Raw genomic sequence first — 26,212 nt, forward strand, 5'->3', positions numbered from 1 at the left:
TGTGTGTGTGTGTGGTGTTTTTGTTTTTGTTTTTGCTGCTTTTCACACCTCCCCTCCATTAATTGATCCCAGTGAGGAGAGAGTTTCACTTCCTCTGCCTTTAGAATCTTCTCTAGCAGGCAGGTGCCAGAGCTGCAGGAAGTGCTGGCAGCCCTCACCGTCGTCTCAGGGATGCTTTGCATCTTGAGGTTAGCCTAGTGGCTGTTGGGGGTCCATTATGGCGGAGGGCACTGAATGGCACAAAAAGCCAGACGAGAGAGCAGACGAGGCAGGCGCATGGGAACAGGGAGCATTTGGGTTTGGGTTTTTTGCTCATGGCTCTAGTTAAGAACTATAGGTTGCTTCTTAGAGATTGCTGGACTTCCGCTTCCAGAAACTCTTAACCATCTTTCTCTTGCTCACTTTCCAGATTGCCTTGCAATTCCCGTACAGATTCTGGGACAGTAAAGTTCAAGGGGCTGACTTCTTTGGTCACGTTCCTCCCAGTGCCAGCAAGCGTGGCCTCTTTGCTGTGTTCTATGACATGGATCCCCAGGTAAAATCATCGGTGAAGTGCGGTTTGAATCTCCTCGCTACTGTTTAGCATTTGGCCAGGCTCAGGCACCCGTGGACGTGGTGGCCGCTCTGGGTCTGTGTTCGGGTGCTGGCGGCCTGCTTGGGCCTGTAGGAGCCCCAGTATCCAGTGCTCACGGCGCTCCCCGGGGGATAGGTTAAGTTGCTTGTGGAAAGTGCAAGATTTCGGGCTTGGTGAAGGGTGGGTGTGAGGGGCCCGAAGGAGGAGGAGGAGAGGAGGAGGAGGCTCGGGTTGGCGGATGTGACTGGGGGACACAGGCGAGGGAGCGGTGTGTCTGGGACTGGGGATGGACCCTGGAGGTCACGTAAAAGAGTCACCCTCCTGTTCCCTTTTCTTCTTCCTTCCAAGAAACTTCATCTTAAGCGGTTTCACTCGGGAACCATGGACAAAATGTCTTCACCATTCGAGAAAGTTTTCCCCCCTGATTTTATCTGCAGGTTTTCCTTCCCCATCTCCTTATGTTTCTTCTAGAACAAGTTCTTATAAGGGAAAAGCCAAGAGCACCCTGGCTTTGATATTTATATTTCTTCCTGAGCCTTTCAGCCGCAAACAACAAGATGTACAGCTGCATCATGCGTTTTGTGAGGGGAGTGGGCTGGTGATTGAGATGAGGATGGGGGGCAGGAGGAAGGAGGGAGATTTGTGAGAACGAGGTCCCTCCCTGTTGGATCAGGCAGTTAGGGGCTCGTGGACTGAAAGCAGAAAGTGTAAAGGGCCGTTGCCTTCCGTGTCCACAGAAGAAGCACAGCGTGCTGATGTCCGTGGTGGCTGGGGAGGCCGTGGCGTCCATCAGGACCCTGGAGGACAAGCAGGTGCTGCAGCAGTGCATGGCTGCCCTCCGGGAGCTGTTCAAGGAGCAGGTCAGAGAAACGCCTGGGGAGCGGGGCACGCTTGCTGTCAGCTTAGCGAGCCATCCTTACGTGACCGAGGATGCCAGAGATGGAGGCATGGGCTGCGTCACTCCTGATTCCCATGTCCAGCTTCTCACCTAAATCCCTGGGTGAGGGGTGGGGGGTGCTGGGGGGGCTAGGGCTGCGTAACAAAACAGACTGGGCGGTCTCAGCAGGGGAGGTTGGTTTTCTCACCGGGCGGGGGAGGGTGCAGGCCGTTTGGTGTCTTCTGAGGCCTCTCTCCTTGGCCTGCAGGTGACCGCCTTCCCCTGTGACCTCACACTCACACGGTCTTCCCTTTGTGCTGGCCTGTGGGTCTGTCCCAGTCTCCTCCTCCCGTGAGGACACCAGTCATACTGGACTACAGCCCACCCTCTTCACCTCACTGTAACTTAATTACCTCATGCAAGGCCCTTTTTTGAATATCATCCCGTTATGAGGTACTGGGGCTTAGAGCTTCAAAATATGAATTTTAGGGGAACGCAAATGAACCTAGAGCAATATTCTATGCCACCTTTCGCACCATTGTCTTCCTTTTTGGCTAGCATCACGCACACGCCCTCCTTTTTCTTTTTTCCTTTCTTTCTTTTTTTTTTCCCCCCTCCTGTGCTAATCCACAAAGGGTGGCTGTTTGCTAGGGAACTGCACAAAATGTGGAACCCTTCACAAATTTGCATGTCATCCTTGCACAGAGGCCATGCTAATCTTCTCTGTGTGGTTCCTATTTTAGTGGATGTGCTGCTGAAGCGAGCACCACATCCCCTTTCTTTCCCAAGGATGTAAAAGGCTCAGCATTTTCCCTATGTCCTGTATTAACCCAAACCCCAGCAAGCTTTGAAAACTTTCCTTTCAAACAGATACGGTCCAGAATTTTCTCCTACCCCACAGACAGAGCTAGGTACTTTATATTTGCCAGTTTGCTAAAGCTCACAGTCTCGGGAGATTTGTAAATGGCGTGGCTTTTTTTTCTTTTTTTTTTTTTTTCTCAAATAAAGGCGTGGGAGTAGAAAGATTTGAAATGACTCAAGAGTTAGGTAAATTAGAGAAAGAGAGGAACCCGGGTTGTTGCTTATCTTATGTGATGTGATCACATCTCACCATAGTCCCTAGCTTGGGGGTTTTGCCCCAAAACTTGTTTTCACATTAGTTATTTGGAACTTAGCACATTGTTTCCGTAGAGATATCTTTCATGTGCTCATCAGAGGCACAGAATTATTTGAAATTTAGTGAATGTGGAACATATCGCCCAATGGCTGTTCCATGGAGGAGGCTGTTGAGAATCCAGCTTGTCTGGGGACTGCCCCTTGCTTCCCTACCCCCGGCCTGGACACCCTCCTTCCACCACCTCCAGCACATACCGGGTGTTGGAAAGGGAAGGGCACTGGTGACGGCCTGGTGGGTGGACGGGAAGGACGTCTCTGGCCAGACAAGGTGTAGACCTGAGATGTCGGGGGAGGTTGCAGAGCCTGGGCAGGACACGGGACGCAGCACACATCGGGCCTGGGGGGAGCTGGCAGGTGGGGGGGGCAGGGGGTGTAGTGGGGGGCGCCGTGTCAGAGCCTCCAGGAACCATCTCTGTTTCTGGAGGAGGCGGGACTGGGTATCTGTGCTCCGGGCTGCAGCTCCTCCCAGGCCCCCACTGATCCTGGGTGCTGGTTCCTTCCCCGTGACACAGGAAGTCCCAGACCCCACCAAGTATTTTGTCACTCGGTGGAGCACAGACCCCTGGATCCAGATGGCCTACAGCTTCGTGAAGACAGGCGGGAGCGGAGAAGCCTACGATATCATTGCGGAGGAAATACAGGGAACTGTCTTTTTTGCCGGCGAGGTGCGTACCATGATCTTGAACCCGGTCACTTTTATTTTGGTTACTTTCTTTTAACTAAAGTGCTGTGTGTCCAGAGTTTTCAAAGCAAAGTCAGATACAGTCAAAGTGTTAGGACACCAGGGGCCTCCCGGGCGGGGGGTCGGTCAAGCATCTGACTCCCGATCTCAGCTCGGGTCATGATCTCAGTGTCGGGAGATCGAGCCCCGTGTCAGGCTCTGTGGTGGGATGGAGTCAGCCTGAGAGTCTCTCTCCCTCTTCCCCATGGGGAGGAAACTAAGTAAATCTTAAAAAAAAAGAGGGGGGGGGCATCGTGACACCAAACAGCAGAATGGCCCCTCCACATCCAGCTCACACCCCCAGGACACCATTTTTAACCTTTCCTGTGGTTTCTTCAAGAATTTCCTGCCTGTTCTCAGATATTTCCACTGTTGACTTCGGGTCTGACAGGGTGGACACTGACTTCCCCTCGGGTTGATGATTTAGCTGTTCAGTGTGGTGACCTCACACCTGAGAATGGGCATCGGTGCTCGTGTGACGTGGCTTCCTGTGGAGCCAAGGTGTTCGTGGACTCCTTTCTTACACAGCTGTTTTCTTGACGGCCGCAGTGGCCCCTTTATCCCTTAGCTGAATTCTCCCCACCCGTCTGCTGGGGGCCCCCGCCCTCCCTGGAGCACCGTCGAGGCCCTGGGAGCTGCCGTGTTAGCGCCACTGTTGGAAACCCCTTCCTGGTGTCCTCTTGCCTTGCCTCTCTGGGACGCCACCTTACCGCTCTCCAGGGTTGGCGTTTTAATTTTCTAGATCCCTGTCTTCCTTCTTCTCTTTCTTTAATATTTATTATTTTTTTAAATTGTGGTAAATTACACATGATGTACAACTTTCCATCCTATTTTTTAAGTCTGTAAGTTTTTCTGTGAGGAGTTTCACGTGGGATTCCTTCCACTGCCAATCACCGTGGTTCCTCCAAAGTCGGAATCACCGTCTTCAAAAGAGCCCCTTTAAAAGAACTTGTGTTTAGTCCACAGTTGTCACCGACAGATAGTCACGGTACTTTTGGTTGGGCTTCTCTCATCTGCTCGAATATGGACAGACTTCCAGACTTCTCCAGCTGCTGGATCATCTTTTCTTTTTTGTTTTTTTTTTTAAAGATTTTATTTTTTTATTCGTGAGACAGAGAGAGAGAGGCAGAGACACAGGCAGAGGAGAAGCAGGCTCCATGCAGGGAGCCCGATGCGGGACTGAATCCTGGGTCTCCAGGATCATGCCCTGGACCTAAGGCAGGCGGCAGACCGCTGAGCTACCCAGGGATCCCCTGGATCATCTTTGGAATCCAGTTTCTTTACAAGTCAAATTGTAGGAAGTACACTGATTGCTCTTTTGGCAAATGATCTAAAATCATTATTTTTTAATTGTTTCTAACATTGAAAAGTCCTGTTACTTCCACTGTACTCCCTGAGCCCAGCCAAGGATGTTATGGCCTCGTGGTCACCCCTGCGGTCATCTTGCTGTGATGGAAGCGCCTCCCGTCTCAGTTAACCACATTCACAATTTCTGGACACCATGAGGGACAGTGCCCATTTTCATCTAGAAATAAGCTCTTACCATCCTATTTTTTAAGTGTACAGTTCAGTGGCACCAAATACATGGACGCTGCTGTGCCACCATCACCACCATCCATCTCCAGAACTTTCTCATCTGGAACTCAGTACCTGTGAAGCAACCCTCCCCATCCCCTCTACCCCCAGCTCCTGGATCCCACTAGTCTACTTTCCATCTCTACAGATTTGTCCTGGGTGCCTCATCCTCTCAGTGGGATCGTCCAGTGTTTGTCCTTTGTGACTGGCTTATTTCAGTCAGCAGAACGTCCTTAAGATTCATCCACGCTGTGGCATGTGTCAGAATAGCCTTTCTTTTTATTTTATTTTATTTTATTTTATTTTATTTTATTTTATTTTATTTTATTTTATTTTTGTAAAACTTTTTTTTAAAGATTTTATTTATTTATTCATGACAGACACACAGAGAGAGGCAGAGGCACAGGTAGAGGGAGAAGCAGGCTCCATGCAGGGAGCCTGACGTGGGACTCAATCATACCCTGGGCCGAAGACGGCACCAAACCGCTGGGCCACCGGGGCTTCCCTAGCCTTCCTTTTTAAAAAAGACTAAATATAGTCCATTACATGTAGAGATGACATTTCATGTACACATTCATGTCCTGGACACTGGAGTTGCTTCTGCTTTTAGGCGGTTGTGACTAATGCTGTGCCCTGAACATGGGTGTACGTGTACTTTCAAGACCCTGCGGTTGGTCCTTCGGGGTATATTCCCAGAAGAGGCATTGCTGGATCATATATTAATTCGGCACTTAGTTCCTTCAAGCACCATCCACGGTTTCCCACAGCAGCTGCACCATTGTGCGTTCCCCCCGGCAGTCACAAAGTTCCCAACACTCGAGATGTTTTAAAGATTATTTTAGAGAGAGGGAGATAGTGTACGTGTGGGAGGTGAGAGGCAGAGGGGGGAGGAGAGACCATCTGAAGAAGACTCTGAGATGAGTGGGGGAACCTGACGTGGGACTCGATCCCACGACCCTGAGGTCATGAACTCAGCTGAGGTCAGAAGTCGGATGCCCATCCGGCTGAGCCACCCACATGCCCCACCAATTTTCTGGTTTTTGCTAATAGCTGTCCTAAAGTGGCCTTTTAAAAAAATTTCTGTTGAGAAATGTTTTTGCTGTTTTGATCACTAATTTTTTTCTGTGCCTGTTTTCACTTGCTTGTAATCTAGATGCTTATATGCTTTCAGTCCTTGATTTTTTTCACTTTTGATCATTTTCTCCCCACTTTTTCTTCTTATTTCTAGTCTTCTGTTCCACATATTGGAACTCCTGAACTGAGGATCTTTCTTTTCTTTGTTGTTACTCATCTCTCCTTATCCTATGGTGTTGGGGGGAGATTCATATTCCCACTCTTGGAAATTTTGTGCTTATGAGCACTTTCTTGTCCTTGGATTATTCTTTTGGTAGCATCCTCCTCTTGCTTCATGACTCCTCAGAGTTCCTGTAGCGTCAGCCTCCCACGTGTCCAAATATCCCGTCCTTGATTATCTGCTTAGATTTGAGTGAGGCATTTTTAAAAAGCCTCCCGAAAGCTCCGGTAAGCCTGCCGACGGCTGGATCCCCCTACCTCAGGGTATCTATAGCTCTTTCCTCTGGGAACATGTAGTTTCTCTTTGCTTGGTGGCAGCTCCCGACACCCCGGGAGCCAGAAGCCTTGCTCTTCGTTATGAGGACGTGACTTAATCTGCATCTTGCTCGGTGCCTCGACCTTGCCTCTGCCTCAGATCCCCGGTGGGTCATGGCAGTGGCCGTGGGGGACCTGGTGAGGGACCCGGGTGCTCTTCGTAACGTAGAGTGAAGCGAGTTCTCGGCGCTGTCGTGCGTGGTAGGTTAGCTTCAGACCTCATACGAGTGTCTGAGTGTCGTTGAGAACGGAGTTGGGTGTTATCTTTCCTCTTCCTGATTTTTGGATGATTACAAAAGAACATCCTTTAAAAACCGCTGTCTTTGATTCGTCCTTGGCCTGCAGAGAGCCGGCTTTGTGGGCGCAGAGCATGCCTGTGCAGCCAGCCACGTCCTCCACTTCCCGAGCGGCGGAGGCTCCTGTGGCACGGTTGTCACTGCAGTTACCGAAACTCCCTTAGACCCCTCCTAGTCCTTGGATCCTTGCCCCCTCTTCACTCCCCTGTTCCTGAAGTCTTTGGCCCTGGCTCTTTTCCCTCCACGCCCCCTGACGTGGCACACACCTCTGTTCACACCTCCGTCCACGGGGTGCTTCCCCCCCTGGGGTCTGCTCACCTCCACTTCAGCTCCGGCCCAGACCTGCTCACCGTGCCCCCACCCCCCAGCCGCAGATCAGGCTCTCTCCGGTCGTGGAGGGCTGGTTCTGTTCCGGCTGGAACCCCCTGCAAAGCGGGCTTTCCATCGACCGTCCTCCCCTGCGTGCTCAGTGACCCAGCTGTCCTTCGGGTCCAGCCGTCCGGCACAACCCCCAAGGTGGAGGACTTGGCTGGTGCTCCGTGCCCCTCTCAGCACGATCCTAACAGCGAGGCTGATTACGCTGATGGGGGGCAGGGCCCAGGGCTCCTTCACTGTTCTTAGTTCCAGCGCAGGGTACAGAGGGAACATCCTACGGATTGCCACACAGGACTTCCCAGGACTGTAGAGAAAGTCGCGGAATGAGGTGGTGAAGCATGGGGGGGTGGGGGGGGGGGTGACCAGAGGACGGCAGGTGCAGGGACGGGTGAGGAGTGTTCATATGAGCACAGGAGTGCCATCGAACTTTGAGGACCGGAGAAAGCGTAGCTTGTATTATCTATGATTACCATCGGAGTTCCTTACACGTGACCTCAAGATATGCAATTATTTCTTACAGGCAACAAACAGGCATTTCCCACAAACTGTCACAGGGGCATATTTGAGTGGTGTTCGAGAAGCAAGCAAGATTGCAGCGTTTTGAATACATTTGTTTGGACCCTGCTTTCTTCTGTTGCCCCAAATGGTAAAAAGTCTGAAACACGTGTAAAACCTCACTTGCATAAAATCAAACTAAACGAACCTCTGAGAGCATTAGCCCCAAGAATCCTCTTGCAGCACTTATATTTAATTTCCACAGGTTGAGTAGGGCTAAGTTTTCTGTATTTCAGAATAAGGCAGCATAGAACCTTAAGATTTTCAATAGGATTTCTTCCATGGTTGGAGACTCCCTTTAAATTGGACATTTTATTGGGCTCATCAGTTTTCAAACATTGAGAAACCAAGTAGCAATCATTAAAAATCCAGACAAAGCCATGTATTTTTCTTCTGTGACAGTTTATCAGTATCTTTGCCAATGAGCCTTAAGACTTTTATATAGCTCCAATATTGAGCTTTTACTTAAAATTTAGATAGAAATCTTTCCTTTTCAGATACAGCACAAACTCTTCAGTTAAAAGTAAATGAAACTTCTAGACTATTTTATATTGTACATATTTCTTTCCATTGGGTTATTCAAAAGAAATTTAAATTCAGGTATCTTTTGCGACACGAGGTTTTAGATTGGTGCACTCATTGGCAAATCAGCAAAATTTTCAACTCCTTAAACAGCGCAGGTATATTCTATCATTTAGAATGGGTTAGAGATTATAGTATAGACTTCATACTTTAGACCATTTAGAATATGGCTATTTTTCTAAGGGCCAAATTTGGGTGGATGGCACACTTCAAATAGCCTTAATTTTGGCAACCACTAGAGCAAAAAGATCTTTCTTGTCAGAATACTTTAATAAGAAACTCCTTCTACTGCCGCTTTTTAAAATAACTGATTCAAACTCTAGGAATATTTTTTACAGCATTATGTTTTCAGTATTCCATAGGCAGGTCCACTGGAAAACTGCAGAAAAATGTGATATCCTAATAAATATTACACATGTAAAGCCATATCTTAAAAGCCTGAGAACATGGCAGATACTTACTTTTCCCCTTTTATCACTCATGACAAAATAAACACTGGTTTCAGGGTCTTCAGGATGCTTATTATCTTGCCAAGAAGTTAGAAAAGTGAATGGTAAAACTTAAATGCTTTTGTTTTAAAAAGTCTGAACAGTTCTGTCAGTCTGCTTCAAAAAGGGACTCAAAAGGACTTTAAATTTTAAAAATACCTAATATTTTGCAAAGTATCTTTAAAGTCACCTTGTAAGTAGAAAGTTATTTTATGCAAACTGTAGAACACCATTTAGACACATCCCTCTCCATCAAAGTATGATGCAAATACAGAAAAGTGAACAGCAGTAAATTGGTTTCAAAGTTGGGTTAATGCAGGAAAATGTTGAGATTATCAGATTAAGACTCATTGGTACTGATTAGGAAGCATTCAGCTTTAAAATGCTATGTATTAAAATGTTTAAATAGCATGTGTTTAGTGAAAAATGCAAAGTATTTTAAGTTTGAAATGGTTCACAATTCTTTAGTCTCTGGGCACTTAAACTTATACTGTGCTACCAGCAAACTATGGGAAAACCTAGTTAGCTCAAGTACAGTAAATGTGTATGTAAAAGATCTCGTCTCAAGTGACATCATTTGATTTTTTGTTCTTTAGGGAACCACGGTACTTTTATTCTTGAGTTTCTTTGAATATGTTTTTCACTGTTTGAAGACTTTGTAATTGAATAGCAGTGAATACACAGTGTTTTAACTGCAGATTGTGAAGAGCTGGTTGTGTAAAACTGCTTAATAAAAACTAGACTTGTTTTTCAAATACACTGTGCACTGTGGTGATGAACACTCGTTCTAGGTACCAGTCCCCTCTCCTCCAAACCTTCTGTAGACTTTTCTACTCCTAGGTTTTACTGCTTACCCTCTTTCAAGTAAATGATCACAAAATAATAACCTACCATTTTTGAGATCACTTCCCAGTTTTCCTTTGTGATTTCTCCACAGTAATGGTTCGTTATCCCTGAGGAGCACTCCAAATTAAATGGGTCATCGGTGGGGCTAAATCTACCTAAAACTCCCTGTTCTGAAATCCTCAGGAAGGGGGGACATAATCCTCAGCGAGAGGGGAAATGCCACAGAAACCATAAAACATTGATGCAAGGGCAGCCCGGTGGCTCAGCGGTTTAAGCGCCTCCTTCAGTCCAGGGTGTGATCCTGCAGACCCGGGATCAAGTCCCACATCAGGCTCTCTGCATGGAGCCTGCTTCTCCTTCTGCCTGTGTCTCTGCCTCTCTGTGTGTATCTCTCATGAATAAATAAATAAAATCTTAAAAAAAAAAAAAAATTGATGCAAGAGACGAGCATGGATTTATTATTTTTATTGACAAGGTTTATAGGAACAAATTAAATATTTAAAATCAAAGGCCAATTCTTAGGTTTCATTTAGTTGTTTACGCCATTCATTTGTATTTATCAAGAAACAAGTCAAACCTGTTAAAATACCTAACAGTCAACACATATTTTTATCTTTCTGGTTCTACTGATGGATTTTTTATTTAATCACTCAACTGATTTATCAAAGGCCTAATTGTTAAGTAGCAGGTTTTATTTTAAAATTGAGATTTAATAAACTGATTAAGACAATTTAAAAGATTAAACAGTCTCATTCAGGAGTGGTCTGCATGTTGGATCACCTAGAATCCTGATTGGCCAAAATTTAAACCCAAAAGCCCTGATTCCACAAATACATTAAATTTCTTTAATGTTAAAAATAAGTCTTTTTACCACTTCTGAGAAATACTTTGTTGGAGATACCCACTATTGCCTACACATTGTCTTCTAGCGTTATACTCAGTACATTTATCATAATCATAGAGGTGGCCCCCTTTCCGGTAAATATCAGCATTTTATATGGATGGGCAAAAGCAGTTAAAAATCAGTTCATTTATTATATGCCAAATGTGCTTGTACTTAATTGATTCCACCCTGTCCCCAAATTTTGAAGTTCTGATGTATTGATTTGGTTGATCCTTAATATAAAATGTATCTACAGACACTTGCAGAGTTAACACTAAAACTACAAATTGATGACACTTCTGAGGCAAAGCAGAGAACGATCTGTTCCTTCAGTGTTTTCTCCACTGAATTCTGACTTTCACTGCTCCGTCATACCATCTGGCCGAACACTGACATTTCAAAGTTTAACTGTAAAGATACCTACCTAGAGGAGTTTAAAAATTGATCTGCACAAAAGAAATAAAAAAACTTTATATACAACAAATTTGTTTTTAAAAATACAAAAATAACATCTGTCACTTTTGTCATGCTGACAATTTGACATATATACACATGCAGCAGAAAATTTCCAATTTAATCATCTGGATAGCTGAAGCCTGTATATTTTTAATATGATGAACACACCGCCACTGACAGATGTGTATTCAAAATATTTCATATACTAAATACTGCCATAGTCTCTGCATGTATAAATGTCAGTAATAGTTTATTCTACTTGATTAAAAGTATGTCTGAAGCGAATACTAAGCGCGCTAAAAACTACAACAGTTCGAGAATCTACGATCTCATATAAAGAAATCCAAAATGTACAAAATACAACTATAAAAGCAAGGAACAGTGACTGCCATGCAAAATTTTAAACTAAAACTGCATAGAAATGCAATTTAAAACAACAAACTCAAATTACATAACACTCAAGATAAAAAGATCAGCAGTAAGTTGTACCAACACAATGCTTGCAGGGATTTAGAAAAGGAAATACATTCTCTTTGCTGGTATAATGGTATAAATCAGATCTTTACGTCCATGGGACAAGTCCTCTGTCTCCACTGCCTCAAGAAATCAGCTGCAATGAGAGAGAAACATTATTTTCCTGTACCCACAATACATTAGGCACACAAAAATCATAACCTCCCCCAAACTGTTAAACCTCTGTTTTACCACCGTGACCTTGGGATGTCTGTTGGGACCAACATAAAACTATAGCTACTGTTGATCTTCTGCCTTTGTTGGACAGCAATTGCACTCAAGTAGTTGAGAGTCTGTGATGCACTTGGCTGCCCACATACACTGCGAGCCTGAGGTCAGGTTTTGTCACTACCGATCAGTCTGTATTTTTAAGCTTTACCGTGGTAAAGAAAAATATTTCCCCCATCTATTGAGAAAATGTGAGGGTCAAATGTGATCTAGTGATATTTAAAAAAATATGCAGTATTTGATACACATAATTCCTTTGTCTTAAGATGTTCAAGTTGATCGAAATTAGAAAAGGTGGCCATATTTACCTCTTTCACGGTTGTTTTTATGAAATCTTTTCTTTCAGTTAAATCATAAGCAGGATAATTTTCATATACCTATAGTGAAAAAGAAACAGATAAAAAGCAGATTTAAAATTCCAGTGATAGTCTTTACCTTTGGATAAAGAAGAAATGGCTGCTGTGTAGGAACACACATGCGCCTGAGCAGTGCTCTGGCTCACCAGAGAACTACAGCAACGGGCAGAAAACAGACTAGTGTTCACACGTTCTGTGTGATATAGGCTCTTGGGACTATCAGCTGAAGTAATAGACATGGTGAGTTAAACACCTACACGCACAGATCTTAGGTAAGGGGACTCAGTTCTTTACACTGGCAGGTTACCTGTCAGTGTCTCGCAGAGACTTTGTACTTTGTCCTGCTGCATCCTCCAACACTACTTGAACTCTAGTGAACTTCAGCCTCTACTCCAACACCCAATCCCCTCCCCAAGGTTAAATCCCTGAGAGCCAGTGCTCTCAGCTCTCAAGTTCTACTCCTACAGCTTTTCTGAATGTCTGTCTCTCTGTCAACTGGCTCCCTGCTGCTTGACTTCACCCAGACTCCATCCACACCTGCAGGCTTCACTCCTGAGGTACAGGGAAGGTAGGCAAACTTTCTTAGTCAAGGGCCAGACTAAATGGCTTTGGCTTTTCCAGAAACACAGTATCTGTTGCAACCACTCAACTACGCCATTGTAGCATGAAAGCTGCCACAGACCACGCTAGAATGAATGGATGTGGTTGTCACATTCAACTATTTACAAAAAAGCCGATGGGATGACGGATTTGGCCCGCTGGTGGCAGTCCCCCAGTTCCTACAGACGGTCAATCACTCACATCACTGCAATTGCTCGCCTCTGTTCTTTCTCTGCAAAACTCCTAACCCTGAACTGGTCTAACTACCAACTTTTCTAGGGTCAGTCCAGAGAAAAGACTGCTGTGGGAAAATAGAACTTTTAAAAGACTGGTCCCATTTGAGGTTCATGGCATCCAATGCCAGAGCCTCGCCAGCAGTCCCTCCTTTGTTCCTACCAAGGGCATTTTCAGCCTTTCCTCCTCCTTGCTCTGGCCAGGAAGCCACTGTTATGCATTCCTTCTGCTGACACAATTCTTCCCTCCAGCTTGTTTGTATCTGGATCCACCAATACCCCCCATTTCCTTGACCTTCCTGAACTCTCCTCCACCGTCCCGCTCCTTGCCCAGCGCAGGCCCCAAGCCTAACACACACGTGTGCTTTCTCTCCCCGACCATCCTAGTCTTTCATCAGCCTGTATACCCACCCTCCATGTGGCTACTATTTTCCTTCCAAAAAAGCTGTTTAAAACAGCAGCTTTAAATTTTTTTTTAAGATTATTTATTTATTTATTCATGAGAGACACGGGGGGGGGGGGGGGAATAGAGACACAGGCGGAGGGATGAAGCAGGCTCCATGCAGGAAGCCCCATGCGGGACTCAATCCCGGGACCCCAGGATCAGGCCCTGGGCTGAAGGCGCTAAACCGCTGAGTCACCTGGGCTGCCCCAGCAGCTTTAATTTATTCACTTTCCTCACTATTCATTCTCAATCCAAGGGTCAGTAATCCTAGCAGTTACCATCCTCGAGATGGCTCCCTGGGAACAGTTCCCTCCCGCACACCAAGTCCAAAACAAGAATTTCCAAGTCCTTCCCACCTGACCGCTCCATGTTCATAACCCCCTTAAAAAATCACAAGCATGCTCACGAAAACCAAAGGCCCAGAACTAACCCCCCGTCCCTTGTCCTTGCCCTCAGAGGACACCAGTTTCTAGTTCACGCTGTATTCTTCCAGGCTTGAAAACTGACTTTTTACACAAACACAGAAACGTATCAATGATGGTATAGTCTTTCTGTATTTACATAGATGGGGAAATACGCTGTACGTTTAAAAAGGTGACAATACCTGGAAGGTTTTTCCATGTTCTTTTGAACTGCTACATAGCATTCCAAAAATAGATGTACCAGTTTAAACATTTCCCTATTGATGGCCAGTTAGCTTGTGATTTTTCAACATTACAGACATGCTGAACATTACTGTAATCACTTTGTGCAGATGTGACTCTGTCTTTAGCACAGAGACCTAGAAATGGAATTGCTAGGTTAAATGGCATTTGCAATTTAAATGTTAAGATACTTCTTAATTGTTCTCCAAAGCTGTTACAACTTTAAGCACAAATACATCTCCCTCTACACTTGCCAAGCATGGAAACTCTTCATTTTTATCAAGCTAATAAGCAAAAATAATTCAATTTTTATCTTCCTCATGAGTAGGGAAAGTGTGTTTTCATGTTTACGGGGCATTTCTATCCCCCACCCTGAACTGCTCTCTCTGTAGTCCTTGCCCATGGAAGGTCATGACCTCTCAACTTGCACTACCCTTCTCCTTCTGGAAACGGTTTCCTCTCTGTCTTGGCTTTGATAACACCTCTATGATTTTTTGTATTTTGTAGGAATCACTTCTTAACTCTGATATTAATGATCTCCAGGACTCTCTGACCTTTGCTTTTCTCCCCCTCTATCTCCAGCCTCTAGACTCCTGGACTGAACACCCAGCAGTAGCCCAGGCTGGCTTTCTCTCCTACCATGCGAGAATTACAGTGGTCACAGTGTCTCCCACTAGATGCTCCAAGCACTTCATCTCATAATGTTGAGAACAAAACTCCTCTTTTCTCACAGTGTACCCTCTATTCTCTTCCCTCAATGGTTAATGCAGCTATGTCCTAACACTTACATGGAGCAATCTCTGACCAGGCTGATTTCTGACTTGGATTACGGTCACCATGTAACTTTGATATGACACACTTGGGTTTCTTGCCTCTCATCCCATTCTTCATTCTGTCCTTCTCGATGTGTCTGGAGCAACTTAAAAATCAGACTATATGTGCCCCTGATCAGCTCTCAATATCCCAACAAGCCTCCCAATTCTCCCATTAGTTTGAGGGAAAAAACAGCTCTGCAACAAGGCATATAGGAGTTCTACAAAACTTTTCCTTTTCTTCCCTGACTCTTATGCAACTTCCTTCCTACTGTAGTCTTCAGCCAAATTAAACTAGTCACTATTCCTTGCAGTCCTGTCCTCTTTTACGCACATGTGTCCACACTGCTCGACTATATGGCACAGCTGATGTTCTAGGATCCCTTCCCTCCTCCTGGGCCCACACTGGTGTGGCTCCTCCTGTGGTCCTGTTGCCCCTTCTGCACTCTTCCAGCCCAGCCCCCACCACCTGTCCCCAACTCAATGCACCAGCCATTTCCTCCTATCTCACCTGATGGTTAGCCCCTGACAGCTAAGGAATGGATTCCCCAGCTTTACCCCCAAATCTATCCCAGTGCCTGGTACACAGTAAAGGCTCAGTGAATGCTAAATGAATAAACAAAACAATTATCAAGGTCTCAAAAAAGCATAGAATATTTCATGTTTAGTACATTTGAAATTTTAATTTGGCTTTACCATGAGAAACTAGATTCTAAAATCTCCCAATCTGGATCTAGGGTATGGAATCTCTATGGAATCCTATTCAAGACTAGGTCATTTTAATTTCTGAGTATCAGAAACTAACTTCATAGAAGTCTGGGCTAAAAACCTGATCTATACCATCCTATTAGAACAGTAATGCTGAAAACAAAGGGGTTCAGGAGAGTCTGTTTTCTTAAAGTATTTATTTAGTAATCTTAATCTCTACACTCAATGTGGGGCTCGAATTCATGACCACGAGGATCAAGAGTCACATACTCCTCCAACTAAGTCAGCCGGAGCCTAAGATTCTGCTTCTTTAACATAATCTAAGGATGCATCAATAGTTTTCTCTGCAGTTTGTAATGTATAACTTTAACTTTATTCACTGTACACATGCTACTGTTATTTATGAAGTAACTTCAATAGGGCAGAGGCTTTGACTCATTTATTTAACGCACAGTATCCCAGCACCTATAAGAATGGCTGGCATATAACAGTTTAGCAGACATTTATTCAGTGAATGAATGCACTTAAGAATCTTGCTTTGAACTAAAGGCCAAGTGAATTTTTCAAATAAAAGCAAAACGATGCAAGTATTTGTCCAGTTACCTCCTTGCAAATCTGCTTCATTGTGACTTCCTCCAAGTTGGCACTAGCCAATAGTTTCTTCACGGTTTCCTTTAACTCTTCATCTGTAGGAGGTTTCTTTAATTTTTTAATTAAAGGTTCATCATCTGAACTATCCTCGGATTCACTTTCTAAGAGAAGATAAGCATTCATGAGATTCTCAGAGAGGTATCAGGTCCAACTACACATCACCACTCTGTAAGCTATGTACATAATATGCATGGAAATTTTTGTCAATTGTGAAAATTTTTAACTATAAGACACTACACAACACCACTCCCTCCTTCCCCCAGCCCATTTTCTTTGCAGTTTCTCTGTTTCCACACACACTCCTACTAAAGTGCTCTAGCGTAGGAGTCATACCTCCCAGGTTGCTGCGGACACGCCATGTCTGACATACCTTTTTTGGAACTGTTCTGATTTTTCTTGGTGGTGCTGCTATCTGCCTTCTTAACATTAGCACTCTTGACAGTTTTCTTACTCTTAGAAGTGGCTTTCTGCTTAGGTTTTTCTCTTTTAGAAGTCTTTTTTGGGGGCTGTTGGAAAGGAAAGCAAAGAACATATATCAATGAGATGAATTCCATTCCTCTATTCCTCTGTGCCTCTCAATGATACCAGAGAAAATTAATGTATTCAACATCACCGATGAAAAATTATTACTAGTTATCAATGTCTGAGGTAACCAATATGCTCAACAAACTTCATTTTATCCTGATGCAAAACTAGTCACAAGAATCAAACACTAAAAATAAGCTGCCCAAATTGATTACACACATTAGAGAAAACTTTATCTTAAAAAAAAAAATACACCTCTAGAACATAGGTGTTATTAATGTTCTCCTTTTGTCTCTTCTAGCTAGAATGGAAGTTCCATGAGGACAGGATTTTTTTTGACACTCTAAGTGTATCCCGAACTCCCAAAATAGTGCACCAAGTACAGCAGTTGCTAAGGAAGTATTTATGAATATATGAGGAGACTAAGGCTCAAGAGGTATTTTGTTCACAGCCACATAACTAACAGAATACACACAGTGATGTTCAAATAGATCTGACTCCAGAACCTGTTTCCTTAAACAATGACTCAGCTGATCTTAAAAAAAGCTAAGTAGGGATCCCTGGGTGGCACAGCAGTTTGGTGCCTGCCTTTGGCCCAGGGCACGATCCTGGAGACCCAGGATCGAATCCCACATCGGGCTCCCGGTGCATGGAGCCTGCTTCTCCCTCTGCCTATGTCTCTGCCTCTCTCTCTGTGTGACTATCATAAATAAATAAAAATTAAAAAAAAAAAAAGCTAAGTATACTTATCTTACACATATCTATACATAGATTAATTAAAATGACAGTATTATAATTTAAACTTTGTCCCAGTCAGGGTCTTTGATATTAGGGAACATTTTTTCATTTAATTAATTTTCCCAAAGTAGAAGCATCTTATATAAGCAAATAGCTCAAGATAACCTAAAATCTCATTTTCATACACCAAAAATCTTACAAATCACTTCTGACAGAAAGTCTCTCCAATGTTTTATACTTTAATTTGAGTATCATAATTCCTTCTTTAAAAAAAAAAATTACAGATACTGGTTTGAACTTACTCTTAAAGAAAATTAAAGTATATAGACCAATCTGTCCCAAGAGTTAAGTGGGCTCAGGCTTTCTAAGTGTAGTTCAATTTAAGTATTTGTTTTTCCTCCTGCCACACTGCCATCACTATGTATTCACACCAGGCCACAAGCACCCCGTCCTACTGCAATCATATACTGTTGGCTGGCAGCTGGCTAACCTATCTAGTTTAACTGCCACTAAAAATGCATTTAAGAGGTGGCAAGGGGCCAAAATGCCTTCTAAAAGTAAAGTATATGAGATTTACTATGCGTTTTTGCTATTTAGAGGCCATTTTTACTTATTTCCTACTTTTTTGAGGTGTTCTAAAGAGGGAGGATGGTGGAAAGGTACCACTGGTTCATCAACTTTCTAATGAACGAAGTTTTATTAAGTGTTCACCTAATTCATAAGAACCATAGTAAAGAAAAAAAAAAAAGAACCATAGTAAGTCTAAAAGGGAAGACTGAAATTTCCTAAGTTCTGTTGGTGTACTTGATACACAGAATAATCACTCTTCTGTATCACTTTTTAGTCAAAGTTTAATGAAATCTGGATCTGTAGGTGATTAAAATATTTTACAAGTAAGTAAGTTATTACAAAAAAGGGATAATAGCTACACTATAAGCATTATTACTTGATCCTCATCCAAATTAGATTAGAATCACATACTTAAAATAGTTCCTGAGCCTTTTAAGGCCAGGGTATACAGCTATCATTAAAATTTTAGAAGGCGCATGATATGGCACCATTTTAAAACCTGCAAACTAGAGTAGTGATAGTTTGACAAAGTGTAAAACTTCAGTGATAAATGAAGGATAATCAAGCCATCTCCACGAGCTGTTACCACTGGACAAACAACAAAATGAAACTACACTTATGTATTTCACACCATCTTCCACAACAGGCATAGTGTTTCCCAGTTTTTTGTTTTTTTTTTTAAAGGTTTTATTTATTTATTCATGAGAGATACACAGAGAGAGAGAGAGAGGCAGAGACACAGGCAGAGGGAGAAGAAGCAGGCTACATGCAGGGAGCCTGATGTGGGACTCAATTCCGGGTCTCCAGGATCAGGCCCTGGGCCAAAGGCAGGCACTAAACCGCTGAGCCACCCGGGCTGCCCGTTTCCCAGTTTTTTAAGTGAACTACCCTATTAACAGAAACACTGTAAACATACTGTCCACAAGCACTACAGAACCCTAACAGGTAAGAATGTGGGCTCTGCAGACAAGCTGTCTGGTTTCAGATTCTGGCCCCAGTTCCCTCATTTACAAAATGGGGGAAATGTGACCATACTTCATGGCTTTCTGGGAATAAATGCATTAATACACAGAAAGTAAGTTTAGTGGTGCCTGGCTCACAGGAAATGGTTAATAAATATTAGCTATTATTACTATTTTGAGTGCCCTCCTTTATAAAGAAATTCTTTCATCAAACAAATGTAGTCACTTGAAGTCTTAAATTTTTCTTAAAAGCAAGGCACATTTCAAAGAATAGATACACAGAGGGGGATCCCTGGGTGGCGCAACGGTTTAGCGCCTGCCTTTGGCCCAGGGCGCGATCCTGGAGACCCGGGATCGAATCCCACATCGGGCTGCCGATGCATGGAGCCTGCTTCTCCCTCTGCCTATGTCTCTGCCTCTCTTTCTCTCTCTCTCTCTGTGTGACTATCATAAATAAAATTAAAAAAAAACATTAAAAAAAAAAAAAAGAATAGATACACAGAACAAAAGCAGTAAGATACACTCAATGACACCTGTGTTAGTAACTAACCATGATGCACTGTGTTTATTTCATTACGTTCTGGTAGATAGGACTGCCCCCACAAACAGCCATCCCTGTAATAATAAACTACATGATATATATACACTGGATTTCACTTATTGTTAATGACCAACAAGTTATTCTGCAACATATTTAAGGTAGGAATTCAGTAAAGCTTATCTTTTTTAGACAGATAAATGTTGGCATGCAGTAGTGGTTGACAGCGGAGTAGTAAAATAACTGAACTCTAGAAAACCACATGTCTACAGGTCTCATCTCGAGCAGAAAGGCAATCAGAGTAACTCAGATCATGTGAGTTAGCCTTGCAGATGTAAAGAATCACCTCAGCTGCCCTGATAAGTTTTAGGTATGTACAGAAGGAGGTTACTTTGAAAAAATGGGCATCCCAAAGGACCCTGGACTGAGACACTATGGACAATTTCTGGCAGGTAAGGTGAATGAATAATCACATACTTTGGAGGAAAAGAGGCCCAGGGAGAGCTGAGGAGGAGAGTGGAAGCACGCTCAATTACACTCTATAGGAACTTTCAAATCCTCATTATTTTTCTTCCCTCTTCTCAGGACAATCTCATTCTTGAGTCTAAATCCAGCCTGCCAGTGACCTTCTCTGAATGTTCACTGTACCACCAAATGATCCATCCGTGGCTGCACAGTACCTGGCCTACAATTTGCGTATCCCTACTTCATGTGAAGCAGTGAATAAGAACACAGGATTGAGAGCTAAACCCTGCTTCACACCCTGACTCCGCTACCGACCCATTCTGTATTCTCAAGTACATCACTTACCTTCCCCACGCCTGTTTCCTCATCTGTAAAATCCAGACTTTGCCGAATTTAACACTTTTCCCCCCCACATTTTCACAGTTCAGCAGTACCTGAACTGGGGTGCATTTTATAATTTACATTAAAATGATACCTTATCGGCATCAGACTTGATGAATGGTGGCCATATCTGTAGAACTGTCGTGAGGATTAAATGAGTAAATAAGTATAAGGTAGCAGAGAGAATAACATCTAATACATAGCATTATTAAACTAGTTATTTATAGCCTGTTTCCCCACCATATCACAAGTTCCTTAAAGGTATATTTGACAATCTCCATGAGAAGAGACACCTGATTGTCTTATTTAGCTCTATCTGTCCCCAGCAACCTTACAAATGTTTGGCATAAAGCAACCATTTAAATATTTGTCATGTTCATCTCCGTATCATTTGTAGGATCTGGTTTACTTGTACTCTATACCCAAGATGTGCTTAAAATGTAATTGAAAGGATAAAAAAAGAGGCAGTTCCATACTACTACGTTCACATACATTATCATATATGAGCTTAAAAAAAAAAAAAGATCCAAAGACAAAACTGTTTATCTCATTACAAAGGAGGAAAATGTATCCGAGTGGTTGAGAGCCAATGCCTCACAGCTAGTGAGAAGCAAGACATCTGATGAAGTCCAGTGTGCCTACCCTAGATTAGTTGCTTATGGAAATGACTAACATACCTATGTATCTCTTTAAGCCAGAACTGAAATGTTAGAAATAAGCCAGTGATATCATAACCTATTTATATGTTTAAATTTAACTTTTTCCATTACATACAAATGTTACCATGATAAAGAATAAAATAATGTTGGCAGAAAATGCAAAATAGCAACAAAGGATCACCAACCTTTGTATTAGGGCTCTCTGGCCATTATTACCCTCTAAATTTTGTAGCAGCCCCAGGATCATTTCTTTATAGAATTTTTTTTTTAAAGCCAAGATGGGCCTTAGTGTAATCCAATTTTGTATAAATAGTTTTTTTTACCAAATCTCTTCCTTTCACTCTGCTGACTTCTCCTGTTTATCCTTTAAAAGCTCTGATCAAATTGTTAGCTACTGTGAAGCTTTCCTGCCTGGATCTTTACTCCTCACATGTCTCCAGAAAGAGGTAAATACCCTTTATCTCCTGAGCCTCTACATTATCTTGTCTAAATGTCCTTTTTAAAACTTGTAAGTTGGGATCCCTGGGTGGTGCAGCGGTTTGGCGCCTGCCTTTGGCCCAGGGCGCGATCCTGGAGGCCCGGGATCGAATCCCACGTCGGGCTCCCGGTGCATGGAGCCTGCTTCTCCCTCTGCCTGTGTCTCTGCGCCCCCCTCTCTCTGTGGGACTATCATAAATAAATAAAAATTAAAAAAAAAATAAAAATAAAACTCGTAAGTTATACTGTTTTCCTCCTGATCTCTGACCTCTTCCTTTCTACCAACAACTGGTAAGCACAAAGAATCCCATCTTATTTGTTCCTTGATCTCCAGTGTAGGGCTCAGAACTGGATCCTAGTAGTTACTATGTAATTATTTGGAGACTGAGATGGGACAATATTCTTGGAAACTAGATAACTGCTGAAGATCTACTCCAGCTCTGAGATCGTTTCATCAGCATCACTCTGCTTCCTAAGATAACATGTTTGCCACTTAACAGCAGCCAAACTTCTTGATTTTTTAATATAACTGTCTTCTGGCACAACTTACCTATATTGTGTTGTATGTGTAAGAGGTTGTATGTGCAAGAGGAAAAAAAGAGACCATTAGGTAAATCATCAAGGCTGAGGCCTGGGCACCTATATATTTTTTTAAAGCCCCACAGCAGACTCACCTAGTTATAAATCTTCTAAGATGAGAGATAAATTTATAGTCTGCATCTCTCACTAAGCTTTTTCTATGAAGTGTCAGAGGTAATTAATTTAGGCTTTGCTTGGCTACAGTGCTTACTGTTGTAATCTTCATTTTCTAACAAATATTTCAAAAATGAAAAAAAACAAACATCCTCAGTTTCCAGGCCATAGTGTGGATCTGGTGTGTAGGCTATGGTTGCCAATTCCTGGTCTAGATTATAAATGATTGGCCCTAGAAAAGGCAGGAACTAGACAGTCAATAAGATAATTTCTGAAGTTATATATTTATGTCAACAGCTTTTAGCTTTTTTAATAATTAGAAGTGGATATATACTTATTAACTTATCTAAAGGTATTGCTTAAAATCAAATTTGAATCTAAATCACTAATTCTATATAGCTAACTCTGAAGACAGAAGCATATGAACTAGCAGCTCTGTAAAGAGTAATAAGGACAAGACAATAAAACATACCAGTAGCGTATACCTGAAACTAATGTGACACTGTGTGTCAACTGTACTCCAATACTAAAAAAAAAAAAAACAAAAAACAAAACAAACAAAACAAATATATATATATATTATATCCTTGGGGTACAAAACTGAGGATATATCATCCTCTCACTTGGAGTCAGGACTAATTCAGAAACAAGATGTGTAAGTACAGGGCATGTCATAGATTCTCAGTAATTCTGCTCCTTGTGTTTACCAATAAATGCTTACTGAATGAGTGGTGGTACCTCTCCCCAAGTAGACTGTTCCTAGAAGACAAAGGCCAGGTCTCTCTCTTTTTCCCTACTCAGCAAAACTCAGGTAGAATAAGACCATCACTCTGAATAAACAAGAATGATGTACCCATTACTTATACAAGACCCAGCCTCATGAGTTTTCCATAGTCTGGCTTCAATGTACACTGCTCTTGCTTATTAATCTCTCACTGCTTTACTTCTGGACACATTACCTAACCACAAACAAGTGTCAGTCAGAGGGTCCCTGACTTGCTTGCTCCCCATCCTGGTCCACATGTCCAACTTTCCTTTCTATTCCCAAGGTCAATTTCAACTGAAACTACTGTCATTTCTCTTCAAAGCTTTTCCTCAGCAACAGATAGCAACATTTTCATTTGGAAATTTATTATTCAAAGGGCATTTGGGTAGAAAATATTTTCCGGAACTTCAATAGCACTTAGTATACTCTCAATTTATTGAATTAACTAATGTAAAAATGATAACATGAGAAATCCCTACTTTAAAATCTCTCTTAAAATATTTTGAAAATTTTAGTAATTATAACAAACCCATTATGTGGCTCATTACAAAGAAAAAATGTTGGAGGTACTCATGAGTTACCTAAAGTTGTTACTTAACCAAACAGGAGTCAAGACTCAAGTCTTTTATCAAAATATCTGGGAAAAAATTAGGTGGTTAAGTTAAAAAAAAAAAAAATTAGGAAAAGGCTAGTTTCCAAAATGTCACAGGATTTATTAAGATTCCAGCTTGTTAGTTCTAAATCTGCTGTGAGTGGTTCACTCAGAACCATCCGGTATTGTAGTAAGTTTTAATGCACTAAAGGGAAACAGACAAAAATTGACCGCTGCCATTAATTTCAGGTAGTACCATGTACTGTGATCTAATTTTGTAAAAGATTAGTACCATAATTTTTTTTTTAATTTGAGGAGGATTTTCTGTATCTCTGACAACCGTGAAGGTATAGAATCAGAGGAATGACACAAGCACTTTTTGAGGGAAGGCAAAAAAAAAATCTCGGGAGAAAAGGCTTACCTATCTTTTATAGGCAGCAGGGCTCTTGAAGGAGGGTCTCCAAAAAAGACGCCTGTCACAGAGCCAGAATCCTGTCCTCACAGCAGAAAGGTTGTACTGGGTGAACAGATGAACAAAATAAAAATTAGCTTAAAATACACTATTCTTTTAACAACTTGGCTGAGAAAACTCAAGAGTGCCAAGAGTAAAGAATGTGCAAGGCTCATTATATTTCACGAAAAATTATGAAAGCGAGTTAAAGTCTAAGATTTTATTACGGTGATTATTCAAGTTTGCCTTCCACCAAAAGATTTCAGTAGTTTATATGGTTTTGTAAATCCTCTGATGAAATTATGAAATGAAGGTGGGATTATTATTTTTTAGAACATAATTAAGGACTAATAAAACTTTTCCATTCACCCTCCCACTACTACCAAATAATTCCTTGAATAGTCCAAATATTTCCTGGCTCTGGAAAGCTACCACCTGGATCTCACAGCCTCCCCTGCAGCTACAGATAGAGAGGTGATGAAGTTCTGCAAAGGCAACTTACATGGAGATCTCTGGTAAAAGGCATCCCTTCCCGGGGAAAAAAGTGAGAAGGCTACTAGAAGAAAGCCCTTTACTTTTCTCTGAACAGAGATTCAATGCCTAAAGGTAAAAACACCATCCTGTGATCGTGGTTAAGTACCACATATGCAGATAATGTGCCTCAGGAAGAAACAGGGTATTCCAGTTAATACCTTTCCTGAGCTGATGTACTGGCCCCAAATCGCCTCTCTGTATTTCTCGTCATGAAAGAAAAAGAAACTCTTGCTTTGGACATTACTAGTAAGGTTTTTAAGTATTTACAGTTAAAGACATTCCTGATATGTATGGGTACATTCAGATGAATTCTAAATACCAAGTGATAATTCAGTTTGTTGCTCTAAGAATGTGTTATAAAAATACTATGAAAAATTGAAGGAGTATTGGGATAAAATTTTAAAAACTATGCTTTCAAGGGTCTAAGAAATTATCAGAATTATTTTCTCCAATGTGGGAAGCATAGCTCCTTTTTTCAATACTTTCCAATACTTCTCTATGCCTAAGGCTAAACATCCATGGTAAATGATCTCACCAGTTCTTTTTAGCAATCTTCCCCTAAAGATGCTAATCCAATATAAGAACCAGATGATTTTCAGAATAAATTTATAGAAAATAACTAAACTTGTCATTTTCCTATCCCTTTATTTTTAAGAAACATTATCTACAAATTTCCTAATTCTAAACTGATCTCCTTCTACTACCCTAATAAAGCAAATGTCCCCAAGAGCCAAGATGATAAGTTTAAAACAGCTCTTTTATAAAGGAATCACTACCCAAGTCACTCTTGGAAACAAAGAGCAACTTCTTACTTGAGTTACTTCTAAAGAAAAGGAGGATTAAAAATTGCTGTGAACCACTCACTGCCTATCACAGAAACAGCTATAGGAACAGAGAAGTTCCAACAAAATGTCTTGGCTAGCAATTACTAGCTAACATGCTTAAACAGGACATGTATCCTTACAGAAGGCTTAAAAAAACCTGCCAATTGTTTTAACTGTGTGGTTTTCAGTGACTTCATTCTTACATTTAAGAGAGAAGAAATTTACTTAAAAACTTCCTAGTCTTTCACACAGCTTCATATGAAAATGAATGAGGGCAGCCTGGGTGGCACAGCGGTTTAGAGCCACCTGCAGCCCAGGGTGTGATCGTGGAGACCTGGGATTGAGTCCCACATCGGGCTCCTTGCATAGAGCCTGCTTCTCCCTCTGCCTGTGTCTCTGCCTCTCTTTCTCTCTGTAGGTCTCTCATGAATAAATAAATAAAATCTTAAAAAAAAAAAAAAAAGAGAGAGAGAGAATGAAAAAGTACCTACCTCATGTAACTGGTCAATGGACAACTATAACTTGCACTGGATTTCTGCTTGAGTTAGAGTCCTAACTTTAGCAATATGATATAGATTATTTAGTCCAAAGCCCTCAACTTACAAAGAAACCAAAGATAACATTAATCTACCCAAGTTCAGAGTTACTTAATCCAAGAATCTACAATAAAACAAGAAAATATTAATGGGGGAGAAGTCTTATTTATGAAGGAAAAATCTGTCTCAGGAAATAAACAATAATATTACCTTAGTAATTTTCTATGAAAGAATCGACAAAACAAAAAAATTCTATCTACAGGCAATCCACAACTTTTCCAATCAACCTGTAACTCTTC

The 26,212-nt window shown here is 42.1% G+C and overlaps 2 protein-coding genes and 2 non-coding genes across 6 annotated transcripts in view; 1 reads left to right on the forward strand and 3 right to left on the reverse strand.

The window, feature by feature from the left end:
* Window positions 1-9,584, forward strand: part of KDM1B (lysine demethylase 1B) — a 60,245-nt gene extending 50,661 nt beyond the window's left edge. For both annotated transcript variants that reach the window (XM_038584247.1, XM_038584248.1), the window contains exons 18-21: window positions 410-535; window positions 1,312-1,434; window positions 3,140-3,292; window positions 7,723-9,584. In XM_038584247.1, coding sequence (XP_038440175.1) covers window positions 410-535; window positions 1,312-1,434; window positions 3,140-3,292; window positions 7,723-7,806 — 486 coding nt within the window. In that variant the 3' untranslated portion in view covers window positions 7,807-9,584. The remainder of the gene's footprint in view (window positions 1-409; window positions 536-1,311; window positions 1,435-3,139; window positions 3,293-7,722) is intronic.
* Window positions 2,112-2,218, reverse strand: LOC119867755. The gene has a single exon (XR_005384465.1). It is a non-coding gene; the product is annotated as a U6 spliceosomal RNA (small nuclear RNA).
* LOC119867765 lies at window positions 4,756-4,886 on the reverse strand. The gene has a single exon (XR_005384472.1). It is a non-coding gene; the product is annotated as a small nucleolar RNA SNORA1 (small nucleolar RNA).
* A 538-nt stretch (window positions 9,585-10,122) lies between the features above and the next one.
* Window positions 10,123-26,212, reverse strand: part of DEK (DEK proto-oncogene) — a 30,453-nt gene continuing 14,363 nt past the window's right edge. Inside the window, exons 8-12 of one of the 2 annotated variants that reach the window (XR_005384361.1) lie at window positions 16,573-16,708; window positions 16,155-16,303; window positions 13,992-14,168; window positions 12,062-12,130; window positions 10,123-11,622 (exon numbers count right to left, since the gene is read on the reverse strand). Coding sequence is in view for 1 of the 2 variants with exons in the window: in XM_038584249.1 (XP_038440177.1) it covers window positions 11,611-11,622; window positions 12,062-12,130; window positions 16,155-16,303; window positions 16,573-16,708 (366 nt within the window). In the remaining variant the exon portion in view is untranslated. The remainder of the gene's footprint in view (window positions 11,623-12,061; window positions 12,131-13,991; window positions 14,169-16,154; window positions 16,304-16,572; window positions 16,709-26,212) is intronic. The other variant, XM_038584249.1, reaches the window with a different exon arrangement.

The sequence above is a fragment of the Canis lupus genome, chromosome 35, assembly GCF_011100685.1.
Source record: "Canis lupus familiaris isolate Mischka breed German Shepherd chromosome 35, alternate assembly UU_Cfam_GSD_1.0, whole genome shotgun sequence".
Classification (NCBI taxonomy): Eukaryota; Metazoa; Chordata; class Mammalia; order Carnivora; family Canidae; genus Canis; species Canis lupus.